General features: G+C 32.1%; 1 protein-coding gene across 1 annotated transcript in view; it reads right to left on the reverse strand.

Annotated features, from left to right (window-relative positions):
- Nucleotides 1-1,261: 1,261 nt before the first annotated feature.
- LOC124355701 (myrosinase 1-like) overlaps nucleotides 1,262-14,006 on the reverse strand; it is a 48,995-nt gene continuing 36,250 nt past the window's right edge. The window contains exons 12-20 of the mRNA XM_046806859.1: nucleotides 13,371-13,505; nucleotides 11,309-11,431; nucleotides 9,764-9,947; nucleotides 8,731-8,828; nucleotides 7,821-7,968; nucleotides 6,329-6,444; nucleotides 5,452-5,586; nucleotides 5,202-5,308; nucleotides 1,262-1,426 (exon numbers count right to left, since the gene is read on the reverse strand). Of these exons, the coding sequence (XP_046662815.1) occupies nucleotides 1,297-1,426; nucleotides 5,202-5,308; nucleotides 5,452-5,586; nucleotides 6,329-6,444; nucleotides 7,821-7,968; nucleotides 8,731-8,828; nucleotides 9,764-9,947; nucleotides 11,309-11,431; nucleotides 13,371-13,505 (1,176 nt within the window). The 3' untranslated portion in view covers nucleotides 1,262-1,296. The remainder of the gene's footprint in view (nucleotides 1,427-5,201; nucleotides 5,309-5,451; nucleotides 5,587-6,328; nucleotides 6,445-7,820; nucleotides 7,969-8,730; nucleotides 8,829-9,763; nucleotides 9,948-11,308; nucleotides 11,432-13,370; nucleotides 13,506-14,006) is intronic.

The raw sequence follows: 14,006 nt of genomic DNA on the forward strand, positions 1-14,006 counted from the left end.
GTGGCGTTTAATTAGTTTCGCAACTGAAATAATATTCCGAAGAGATCTCAATTCTCGTTTTTTTTGCAAAGGATAATTTTCCATACCGGGTTTACCCAGGAAAGGTGCGGGTTAGGTTAAATTATAGAATATTCAGGACAATATTATGGTGTGCCACCTTGCAGAATTTATTTCGATCACTTGAGTAAAGCCGACGAGTGAAGTTGTACGGTTCAGTAAACAATACATATGTAAGCCTGACTTCTGGTCAACGGCCGAGTTTTCCAACTCAGAGCCTTGGAAGCCTACGAAGTCCTTACACTATGCGAACAACAAGCGCGTGAAACTGTTTTGGTCAAGTGACATTCTGGCAGGCATCATAACTGGTTTTCCTTGCAGATGTAATCAAATCGAAAAAGCTGATATATAATATAATAGAATGCAATGTAAAAAAATTAAGACAATGTTCTAAAAATAAATAAATACAACTATACCTCAATAATAATAATGTTGGTTTAAGTAATAAATTTGGCTTCAGTGACCAAGCTTTGGGGATGATTTAGACCCGCATTTTACGGGTCCGCTCTTATGTCGAAAATCTAAAAAATACCCAATCGAATGCATTTGACATTTGAGCAACGATTCATCTTATTTCATAATTACGTCTGTACATAATATTAAAAAAACTGCTTGCTCTTCAAATTCAGAGATCCAGATCTTTTTATGTCCTTGGACCTTCCATGATTCCAGAAGTTGTTTTGTACTACCCTTAATTTACCCCAATGATGCTATATTATACAATGGCCTACCTTACACAGTATAGTAAGAAAACCCTGCTTGTTCTACAAGAAAATTTAAAAGTTCGAGTAGCAACTAATAATCTACACGTTTATGAGTTTACTCCATACATATCAGCACTTTAAAGCATTACTCATTAGTTTAGGAAATTTTATATTAAACGTATATTAGTAAGAACCAATAATTCAAAACTTTCATTAATAATTAAGGAATTATTGGTCTTTAGCAAACAATTTAAACATTTGTATCGTGGAGTACGTATGTCTAAATGTAATTTACTTGCGTTTAAAACGTACGGTGGATATAAGGTTAAATTTAATGGTTTTAGCATACTTAATTTATAGCTAATTTTAGTTTAGTTTTATTGTAAAGATATTAAACACTTACATATGTCTCCTATATATTAAAACGCAAATCCAAAGCGTTTTTTAGTTACAATTATTTTTTAAGAAATATTAGGAACACGATTAAGTTAGCGAGGGCGTAAACAACACCATTATTTAATAATATTACAAAATGCTATTGGGTAAACGGTAATTGAGGCAATTCTCTAGAGGCCATCAAATCTTTCATGAAGTCAGCAGAGCGCTTCTTCTTCCTTGTCCTGGCGGTGTCGTTGAAATCAACGTGCCAAAGTCCATATTTAATTCTGGAAACAGGTAAATATAAGAAAAGTGTTACGATCCAATATTTGTTACAGTAGTTAAAGATATCGTCAATATCATGCCAACAACAGTTCCGAGTGACAGTTGTTTATAAAAGTAGCATTCACTAACAGGCTTGGCTTTCGTTGGTTTTCATTTAAATCTAAAAAACAACAACATGTAGCGTAGGGGTATGGCTGCGCTCTCTAGCCAAGAGGGACGTGAAAACAATTTGCAAGTGCGTTTGAAGAGTTAAAAAAAAACATGTTTTGTGTTAATCAAAATACACTCTGTCTAAAATGAGCCCCACTAAAATACACTAATATTTACACAATAAGTGAGTAAGAAATAAATACTTATAATATGATTAAAAATATTCCTGTCATGTTTTGGGTACAGCTAGTAATTATATGTATATAACACATACCGTGCAAATTGTTTTTGGATCCTTAAAGTTGTTGAGTACCATCTTTGTTTTACGTTCCACACAGCGTCATCCATTTATAAATTACCACAGTTTAATTCTTTAGTGTTTATTATAAATTTTAAGACGTTAAATTTTAAATGTTATAAACCCCATTTTAGTTGTATTTTGACATAAGTAGGCTTCTCAGATCTGTGTGTGTATTTATTTGTTATGATCGGGAAACAAGGCAAAATCAGCTATGGTCAAAAAATACTCGTAGTAACATAGCAAACTCAACATTGGCGTCGGAAATATAGTTCGCTTGAACAAGCAGTGCTTGTACGTACGTACAAAGCCTACGAAATTGCGCGCGAAGCCGCGGGTAATTGTTAGTATAATACAAACAATATAACCAACAGAAGTCCCAACACAACATTATTAAAAAACAATTAAAATGTCAAACTAATGTTATAAATAAAATTTCGATAATTGTATGCATATATAATTTTGAACATACAATAATAAATTTAAATTTCGAGTGTTTACAAACATTATATCAGTATGTGCTATCAATGTTTGTGCATATTTGTAATATTTTAGACGTTAGACTATTAGTGTGCCTTGATATTACGTAGACAAGGTGAAAATGAAGGCATAAAGACAGAAAATTAAAAACTTTAAAAGAGTAAGAGTAAGTATTGTCTACTAGATGCTTTCTTCCAGTTTTTTGATGAAATCATGTTTGACTAAGGAAAGCTGGCTTAAAATTGCATCAGAAGTAACTAGAAGTTAAGTTTAAGGTGGGCTTTCTGTAGTTAGCCTTTAACTCACCGGCCGTGAAATTATTTTTTAAATTACCTAAAAAATACCGCAGTTCCTTTCGTTAGCTGAGACATAAGTCTGAAAATTCTCAAAAAGTATTATAACATGAGCATTTTTTTTGACAATCGTTTTAGTTTGCTATTGGAACTGTCCTAATAATTCCCAAAAGTCATATGAACATCAATAAAATCCAAGAACGTCAAGTCTGTGGGTTGTATAATGTTATCTAACCTTTACCCAAACAGAAACTAATAACTCAGCCAGTGTAATTGTTGCAAAAAATGGAAAAGCTTCTACGGATGAGAATATTCGATGAGACGAACTGTGATATCACAAGTACCTGCTGACGTGAACCAGAATATACCGATACAGCGGAGAATAGATGGAACCGACAGGATGAAACGACAGACTTTACTGAATTGATTGTAACTATTTCTCGACTAATACGGGCGCCTTCAATCCCATGCCTACAATAACAACTGTGCAGTGTACTGCGTGCATTGTATTCCAAATAGCCGTTAGACCTTTTTATTGAAAACTATAATACCCTTTTAACTTGTTACCCCAAATCAATACAGTTCTTTCTTGAACTAAGAGGAGACTATGCACCAAGTTTTAATAAATCAACCACCTTTTTATTGAGAGTTATCGCTCAGGCGAACAAAGAGTCAAAATGAAAGGAGAGATAATAAATTGGATTAAATTACATCAAAAGTAGCATTTAGAAGGTTATTGTGGCAAGGAAGCGTTTCAAATGAGTTAATAAAACTTAAAATTTAGCCTCATACCTAATAGATTTTAAAGTGGTTTCATTCAGTTAACTACTACAACATTTTGAAATAAACTCCTACACTCTTAGTGTTAGGCTATTAATCCATATGAGAAAGATTTTGGTTTGAACATTTTCATATTGATATTACAAAACTTTTTTGTTATGTGTTATATGTAATATCCTGTTTCGTAACATCACTACTAACTATTTGTAGAAAATATGTCACATTGTTTGTAATAATATTTTGACGGAAATACTCGTACATTAAGTTTACAGCATTCTGAAAAAACTTAAAATAGAAACCATTTAAAAGATTCTACTTTTAAAACACGCCTTCCAATAAGAAAAAATATAAGAAACGTTTTCACTTTGTAACTAATTTAGTTCGTTATTGTGTTTTTATACCCTCAATAAATTTGGATACGCTGAATGATTTTACAGTAAATGCATTTCTTTCATTCTTTGATGTAACGGAATAATTAATTTTACTCGTTCAGGCTCGAGTTAAAAGGGAACTGGCAGCATTAACGTTTAAATAGGTTACAGCAGTTTATAAAAACCGTTTAAACCTTTAATAGCTTTTGATTAAGGTCCTCAGTGAAGTATCCAACGTAAAATTGTTATTCTCTGTTCAGATATTTACTCTTTAAAGTCACTCTTGCCGAGCAATACAATATAGTAAACAAAAATCGTTTGAGAATGTTCACAGTCAATATCTTTACTATCGTGCATCGTGATTCGCCATATAAAGTTTTCAGTTCCTTAATGGCAGGTCACGTACTTACTTAACGTTACCCCTTTTCATAAGCAAATATTAGGATGAATAATACAATCCCCATTACTCACATGTACCCTCTGGACCAAATAAAACTTTCCATTAGATACTGCTATGTTTATTTGGTAACTATGTTCAAAAACTGCCTCTCAATATTACAACCGTTGTTACTGATTGTATAACAATCGTTCAAGAGCGACTAAGTCACGTATCCGACAACGTTGCAACCATATTAATTTTGCAATGGCATTTAAATGTTATAGCCACTGAAATGTTAACTAATAAGGCTTCATAAATAAAATTAGAAAACAACTGCTAAGTTAATTTTTTGTCGAAGTAAGACCAATATAAGACCAATGTTTTGATACCAATATTAAAAAAGAATTAATTAGGAAACCTAAAAATAACAATAAAACAATAAAACCTTAACCAATAAAATTCGTACACGCACCGTGATATTTAGGTCCTGGAACAAAGCATGACACTAAAGGACCTGCACCTGACTTGATACTGCAAGCCTTTACCCACCCCCCTTCCACGACATCCTTCATGTTCTCTTAGTTTCAGACTTAGTTTGAAAACCGCTATACCACAGGAAATGCTAATATTGATTTTCTACCCAGTCTTCGAACTATCCTGGTGCGTGTGACGTGTGTTTTTCATTGGTATTGGTATTGTGCAGTGGCATTTCATGGGTTCATTCTCACAATTCTGGACTTCATGCTGATGGTATACTAGTCAGATATTCCTCCAGCTTTTGACATTTAACATACTATGCTGTTAAATTCAAATTTAGTTAATTGCCACACTATTTGGGTTTTTGTTTTTCTTGCATGCTTAACCCTTATGTATTAGAGGTCCTGAGGACGAGGGTGGATTTCGGTTTACGAAACGTACTGTTCTAATTTGTAACATATACTGATTGTAAATGTCCGAAATCTTGTTATCCTTTCAAGTCATCCATAATCAATAGTAACACTTAAACAAAGAACCACTGTTACTCACGTGTATCCACTGAACCACTCAAAGTTGTCCATCAGAGACCATGCTGTGTAACCGATAACATTGCAACCGTCCTCATAAATGGCCTCGAGCAAAGCCTGCATATAGTCCTGTTGAACAAACCAATACGATATATGTAGATAGCTGACATACATACTGATGGTAGTGTTTCACTCAACATTCACAGCGTTATTTTAGTTATGCTTATAGATGATGTTTTATAGCTCTGTCGAAATCTTCTGAACGTACGTACATGGTAGTACTGGATCCTTCTAGTGTCCTCAAACTCGCTGTCATCAATCAAGCCGTTTTCAGTGACGAAAATTTGGGGATTGTTGTATTCCTCTTTCACCCAGTTTAACAAACTCCTGAAGCCTGGTGCGTATACCTGAAAAACATGTCGAAACCCATTGTTAACAACCTTGCTACAATGTTTGAACCACTGAACTGAACCATTTTATTGCCTTTAAGTACCCAAATTGCAGTAATATAATACTATTATTCATTTAGATTCATGAGAAATGTAATAAAAGTGCAATAAATTACATAACTATTGGTAGTGACAGTAAATATTTCATAGTCTCTAGATAACATGAAACAAGTTACACATTTAAAATGACTACAATGTAAAAAATAACTATATTCTGCAAGATAATATGAAGATTCACTTTTTGTATAAATTTAAAATCGTGGAATAAATTAAGTAATATTAACTTTTGTACAACATTAATGTAATAAAGAGTGATTTATTACATGCTTTATAAGCGATAATTTTAAAAATAACTCGTTGACTAACTCCGCCATCTTGTAAGCATATAATGTTTTAAAACAAATTATAGTAGATTTTAACTGTAGTTTAGGTCCACATCTTACCATGGGATTTAATGTTTCTATTGCGTTACCTTTCAATTAGCCTAAAATAAAAGGGGTTGAGCATTTGAATTTTATTTTGTACTTAAGTGTTTTGTTACATTTCAGTAGCTTGAAAATTATTTGATGTTACCATATCTTAACTAATAATTTATGAATTAAGATACTCAGCATATATAACATTTTTTCACGTGCTCTATCACATGCCAACAATTTGGAAATATGAAGAAATAAACAGAAGACGTTATAAAATTATTTACCGAGAGATGGCCAACAACAGATCCCGAGTCCAGCTGTCGCGAAGGATCCTTGCCCTGAGAACCGTTTGTTGCAGACCGAGTGAAGTAATGATTCAACCCAAAGAAGTCGGAACTTCCTGAAAAAATTTGACACGTTAAATGAACGCTCAATGATTCTGTAAAGGTGGAACATTTTCACAAGCCATTGCTTATTATTCTGAATAGGTAAACATGTCTCATGGTAGGACTTAGAACTAGTAGAAAAAAACTAAATAATGATATACGGATACAAATACTTACTGAAAATACTCAATGCACAATAGATTTGAAAATTAAACGTGAAAATTAAAACTGTATGATGCACATTGATTAAAACATGACTTGACAGGCAAATATACATAAAAATATTATAGGAGGCAAAAATGTTTCAAACTTTTAAACTTTTTGGCTGAACATTACCAAAGGCTTTCCACTCAAGGGGCGAAAAATATCTCTTCTGTCTATCCGAAGAATATATTGAGAACAAATAGAGCTGGAGACCTAAAAATTATGCGTAAAACTTTATTAAAGATATGTTTACATTCCTATTAAATAACTTTTAAAGATTTGTTAGCGGAGAAAATTAAGTCTCCAATTTGATTTGTTTGACAGCTTTGACTGTTATTTTGGAACAATTGGAAAAAACAGATAATTGATTTCATAGAGATATAAGAAAATTCATTGCAAACACAAATGTACCTCCAACATAAATTATGTTGAGTTGCTAACTATCACTATAGATGGCGCTAGTGGCAAATATTTTGCAATGCTGTGGGAATTTTAAAATCAATATTACGAGGTGTAATAGAAGCGATGGAACTACTGGAATTATAAAAAGACTTCTGAACCCAGATTACAGAAAATCGTTCTATATCTTGTTGAAAACCAATAACTATATTGAGTGAGAACTTTTCATTGAATTTTCAAAATCATAGCAAAACTTATGAAAACTTTGGCCTGTATGAGATACCAATATTCTGAAATGTTTTGAAATTTTTCTTCTATATTAATTGAATTTCTTGTTAATCTTCAATAGCATTTCAAGACAATGCAAATAATAATAAAATTGAACATAAAAAAACGTGCATTTGAAGTCGATTTAAATATAAAGTGGTTTTGAAAAATTAAACTTTTAAGCCTTAAAACACTAAGCAAGGAGAGTGTCATTTGTTCATGATTAACAATAAAGTCATAAAAATAAAATTGTTGAAAAGATTTAAAAAACTTGCATAATACAAACATAGGGGATCCGTGTATATATATATATATATATATATATATATATATATATATATATATATATATTACGGTTGCTAATTTTTAGAATTATGGAATTTTCAAAAAGGTTATATAGAAATAACATTATATTATGTTTAGAATTTGATGGTATTTTAAGTATTAAACATAAAGAGAAATTAAATATCAGCCAATCGGGTGATAGGAGACAACACATACATTACTTAATTAAACGTACCTTTTAGCTCTTCTATTTCTTGGGCGGTAAAAGACGGGAGTCTTGAGGAATTTCGATTTTCCAAGTTACTGTTCTTGTCAACTAACTCTCTCACGACCGCTGGGTAATCTCCATCACTTGAAAATATAGGGTGCGCAAAAATTCCTAGCTGAAAAGATGTTTAACTGTTTTCAAATCTCCAAATATTTACATCTTATTTCAAACTATTAAAATTGAAATGATTTTATTAATTAAACCCATTGTTATGTATTAATTTGTAGTTTATCGTTCGTTATTTGGTATTTATTGTGTGTGTACTTAATGGTTTGCCATAACAATGAAATTAAAATATTAAGAAAGAAGTTTTGAGGGAGACTATCTTTTGTCATCGCACAGACAAAAAGTATTAAAACAAGATAATGTCTAGGTGTGTTTTGTGAATTTACTCACTCACAAGCTTCATACCTAGCCTGAGGTGTCTCCAATATGTTCAAGACATTACGTTTATTTTTAATAAATCTTGAAAATAAAAGAAATATTTGGTAGAACCCAGAAACGAATATCTTATGAATGCTAAAAAATCTCAAATTTTATAGAATTTATAATATGTATATCCGAATATATGTTTGAAAGAGCGGTTTATACCCCATAAAAATAAATATTTTCAAAAATACGCAGATTATTTTATTTTTGTATGCACTGAAATTGAACTTTGGCAAGCTAGAAATAAATAAATAAATAAAAATTGTATCATTGCGGCATTTACTGCTAATTATATATTTTGCCATGACGGGATCTCAGGGCTCTAATAAATTAAAGGTGCAGAAAATAAAAGAGAAAACACACTAAATGGAGTGTTGCTTCGCTTCTCATATTCTATAATAAGTTCATTTATAGGATTATAACAGAAATGAAAGTGTTCTGCAGAAACCTGAAACTGGGTTGCTCTGTTAGCTGCGGCTGAGTCCTCGGTGGAAGACAAGTCCAAAGGCATCATGTGTTCTGCGTAGTTGGATACGCCGACCTTTCCTATGCAAAATTATAATTCATAAAGTTAAAGAGAATTGTAAATTAATTGAAACTTTAATCAATTTATAAGAAGTTCAAATTTTTTGTACTACATACAACGCTGGGAAACGTAAACAGGTTTCGAATGCGTAAGTGAAAACATAGGCTATGTTTTAATAAGGTTTTGTAAACTGTGAAAACTCAATATACCTCCGACTTTTTTGTGTGCATTTTACCGGTTGAGCATAATTTTCCATGCTGGATGGTCATAAGTATCAGTGTGACGTTTGCAAAAAAGATTAGGAAATTATATTGTTTTTAAGGAAGCAAGTGACAAACATTACTTAAAAACATGAAAAAAATTTATGCTAAAACCCCAAAGGTAACAAAAAGAAACATTTCGCAGTACTTTGATTGTAGCGCACGCTTCCGGTCGTCCAAGAAAGTTAACTAATGCTCTTCATCCTTATTCTAACCCTTAACACAAATATTCAATTCAGAAATACCAGAAATTTTTGGATTTTCTTAGTCCTTTGTTAAAGGTTTGTTATTGATGGTGGATGATTTAAAAGAATAACACATTTTCGGAAATTGACTATGTCAAATGTCGTAAAAAAATAGAACTCATCATTCCAAGAATATAAATCCCCCCTTTCAGGCGTTAGAAGCAGTGTTACTGAGTTCTTATTTTACTGGTGATGGCAATATTTAAAAAATTATGTCACCTTTACCAATTTTCATTGACAAACCAAACTTTATACATACAATTAGACCTATTTTATATTTTTACTAAGTGCACGGGCAAACGAGACAAAGAGACGGTTTAATGTAAATAACACTATACAAGAGCCATTAGATTTAATGCTCCAGACTTGTTCAAGTACTATTATTAATATATCATAACCTACAAAATATCACATTTTTAAAGGCTCTGATCAAGCGTACCAGCTGCTAACCTTTTTGGATCGACTTGTAGGTGGTCTCATACAGGCGGTAGGCCTTGGCGTGTGCCCGCAGGAGGTTATGTGCAACTAAGTAGGGGGTGACTCCCGCAATACCCACCCCAGGAGCAAGCAGGACTGATCCGTCATAGCCGGAGAGTATGTTTACCATCTCGTTTATGGTAATCCACCACTTCACCTGCGTATTGCATAATATTGTTTACTTTCACGATTAATAACCATACTGATAACCAATATTAGTCTTGTCTTGTTATCTCTTGCAAATCGTATGGGACATGACTACAGGCAGGATTTAGCAGGAAAAGTGAACGGGCAGATAGAATTTAAGAGATTTTTTTATTTAATCTTATAAATCAGAAAAAAACAGAGTTAATAAAGAGTCATTAAGATAAACATCAATGTACAGAGATCTATTTTATCCCGCAATAGATATGGTGAGGAACTATTTATTAATAACAGAGTTGTTCTAACTCCTGAAGTTCATTCTCAAAAATCATAGTACTTTTCCTTTCCTTTTAAACTTGACAGGTGAATCTCGTAAAACAATATCTATTTACCTCAAAAAACTAAACAAAGAAAATACAGATTTTAAAACTCTGTTTTTAAATACGAATACTGTAAAATTATTCGATAGTAAATTTATTTACAATTTTTTATATATGCATTTAATTACAAAAGAGCGTATTTTACACAACATGCGATAAATGTATTACATATTTTATTTTTAAGCAGTAAACGAAGATTTCTTATGTTCTCAAACTGTCATTGAAAAATCTTTTTCTTGTTAATATTTTGTAAAAAATTCTTATTTTTAAAATTTAACGTAACAAATTGTTTATATAAAATTTAGAAAACATTCTAAAATATGCCTACCACCGCGCAATTTTTACAACTGCCAAGGTAAATCTCCGTTTACTCCAGCGGAAGCCTTACGGAGTTGCTGAGATAGTCTTACTCAATAGAGGTAATCGGTGAAGTTGGATTGAACAACTCGATAGAGGTCAGAGCTGAGTTAAATTTTATATTAAGGTCAATCATGCAAATTACTTTGAAATTTACAGTGAATCACAAATGTGGAGGGTGAGAAGAGTCAGATGGTCTACCCGTGTATTCCAAGTATGAGAAAGATATTAATACAAATGATGAGTATTGCAGGTACCAGCGTACTTCTGGTATTTATTTACTTCTTTTGTTCCAAATGTATTATCAACGATATAGCTACCTAACACATTATCGGAAACAGACTAAAGCAAATGTTCACACTTATCATAAGTATGGCATACGTCACTGTTTATCAGCTATCCTCCCAATATGGAATAATGCTCTGGTAACTAGTCAGGTCCTCTGCATTATGGTGGATTTTGAACTATGTACAAACCGTCAGAACATGTGGTATGAGGCTTACTCTAGCCCAGATTTCTATTTCATAGAATGAACTTGGTATGAATGTCTGTCTCAAGTCTCTAATAGCAAATTCACAACACGACTACTATTATTACTAAGGTACTAGATATGCCACGATTATGATTAGCAAGAAACCTTATCTCCATATTCCCGGAACACGATATCGGCGTAGTCTCTGAAGTAGTCCGGCATAGTGTCGTTAGTCCATCCCCCGATGTCCTGTAGAGCTTGGGGCAGGTCCCAGTGAAATATAGTCACCTGTATTTGTGTACAAACTATAAATAAACATCGAGAATGTATGAAGGAAATTTCTTTTAATTCATCACACTAACTTTGTAATAATACCATTGTCATTAAATATTTTCTAAACACATGATGTGTAGGTAAATACGTTTTAGCATAAGATCTCCAATAATAGATAATCAATATTTTTAACGTAAAATATAAAATGATGCCTATTTATTTTAACCATTGCATTGCATAACTAATTCTAAATCAACAACGGTTGAGATTTAAGACATACAATTTTTTCATAAACAAATTCATGTACAATTCGTAGAAAGTATAACAATACTCGTATATATAGATACAGAGTGATTTATATTAGCTGTCTCAATCAACTGTGAGAAAATAGGTTACTGTGGAATAGTGAACTAAATTGTTTTCAACACAAATCACCCTTCAGATCTGTTAAAAATGTTTTCATGCAATTTTAAGTAGAGGGCGTTCAAAATTAGTAGGTTTGGAGGTTCTATTCTTCAGGTTTTTTAAAAAGTGTACCTCTCACATCTTCACTCACATTCGATTTGCAAATCCAAATATAATTATAATTATTTTTTTATTTTTACCAAACCCTAACTCTATTGTAAAAGTAAAAATGAAAACAAAGCGTTACCTGGACACCTGAATTCATTATAGTGTATGTAACATTACACTTTTCAAAGTTTTTCAACTGCGATTTGAAAACGACATAAGATCAATAAATTTCAATTTTACGAAAGCGTTTGGAATACAAAGCCATTTTAAATTATTTACAACATTGTGTATTGTAAGACATACGTAATTATTAGTATAATTAGTATAAAATTCATAGAATCAATGTACAGATAGTTGCTGGAAAGGAAGTCTTGTATTAGGTCTACAATTCGATACAAACATCCTCCGGATGTGCGTAAGTGGATACGCACATCCACCCAGATACCGATGATGAACAAACAGGAAATGCTTATTTAAGCAGCGGAAATGCTTATTTCTAAAAATCATGCGCCAATGTAAGGGACAGCCATGCTGATATGAAAAATTGGTACTCACCAATTATGATGGAGAGATTTGGCATAGGCGTGGCCTGGGGAGCTGGGGGGAGAACAACATTAAAAATGAGGAACAACGAGGGGGAAAAGGAAGTCGAGCACTGGCACTCCCGAACGTCGCTTTTCGAATCCAGTCTGGAGGATGTTTGTATCGAATTGTAATACAAGACTTCCTTTCCAGCAACTATCTGTACATTGATTCTATGAATTTTGTTATACTAATAATTACGTATGTCTTACAGTATGTTTACATTTTAAAAAGGCCAGGTATTAAACACATCTACAGATTTTGGCCCACTGTATAATTATTAAAAATCGTGAAAATATTTTCAAACTGTTTTTAAGAATTGATTTTGTTGGAATTCGTATATTGTATAATAAAATTCACTATAATAATCTCTTCTATCAACAATTATTTATTAAAAAAAACCGTTTGATATAAAACGCTTTGTATGTGTTATACATGTTTTAATATTTACGTTGGTTTACACAATAAGTTATCACTCATATATACAATAATTGGCTCGTTACCCAAATTAAACCTCACAATCGTTTCATGTATTTTAGTTTCCTATCCGTGTTACCAAATTAGCGTTCTTTCATTAAGATTAAAATTAGTAAGCAATGTTTATTTAGTACACATAATATATAATTGTTAGTGACAATTGCAATAAAAGATAAACAAAACAATTACGTAAAATATACTGATATACTCGTATAGTATATTTATATAAAATGCAATTCATGTTCTTCAATTACGTTTGGCAGTTTTACCTTCATTGCTGCTTAGCTCAATACTTTTATTTAAACAAATTTTTGCCTATTAAACTTAACCCAAAGTATATTTGTTATTATGTAAAAATTGAAACAATAATACCATTCCATACCATGGGGTTTATACCGTTTGCTATAAGCTCATCTATCAAGTTGTGGTAGTACTCTATACCCTTGGCATTGATGCTGCTATTGTATCCAGTAGGAAGTATACGGCTCCATGACAAGGAGAAGCGGTAGAAATCAAACTGAAAATAAAAATGTATGTAGTCGGTCAATTTTTAAATTACTTACAGTGCTTTATGTGACAACGTACTTAATTAATAATGGCGTTTACAGTCTGTGAACAAACAACAGACAAGGCTGTAGAACTTACCATTTTGAACTAACGAAATGAAAACTCGTAAGAAATGATAAAACAAGTTTCTAGATATAGTTGTTATTTCTATTGCATTAGGTTTGATATTATGTAACTGGAAAGACACCTAGAAAATATTTTGTAACATAGTGCCTGTCCCAGTGTGCCTCACAATCTCGTTATAGGGGACACATAGGTCACTAACTCTGTTGAGAATTACTGTATTATGCAATAATCTTGTCATATACATTGTTTTATCAAATATAAATGTCAACTTTTCATAAATTTACAACCCAATTAAATCTCAAAGGAAAATCCACTTGTTTGATAATTTCATAAAGTATTATCAGTTACGAGAGTATACGACTATCAGGAGCCTTATAAACACAAG

Source organism: Homalodisca vitripennis, chromosome 2 (genome assembly GCF_021130785.1).
Source record: "Homalodisca vitripennis isolate AUS2020 chromosome 2, UT_GWSS_2.1, whole genome shotgun sequence".
NCBI lineage: Eukaryota > Metazoa > Arthropoda > Insecta > Hemiptera > Cicadellidae > Homalodisca > Homalodisca vitripennis.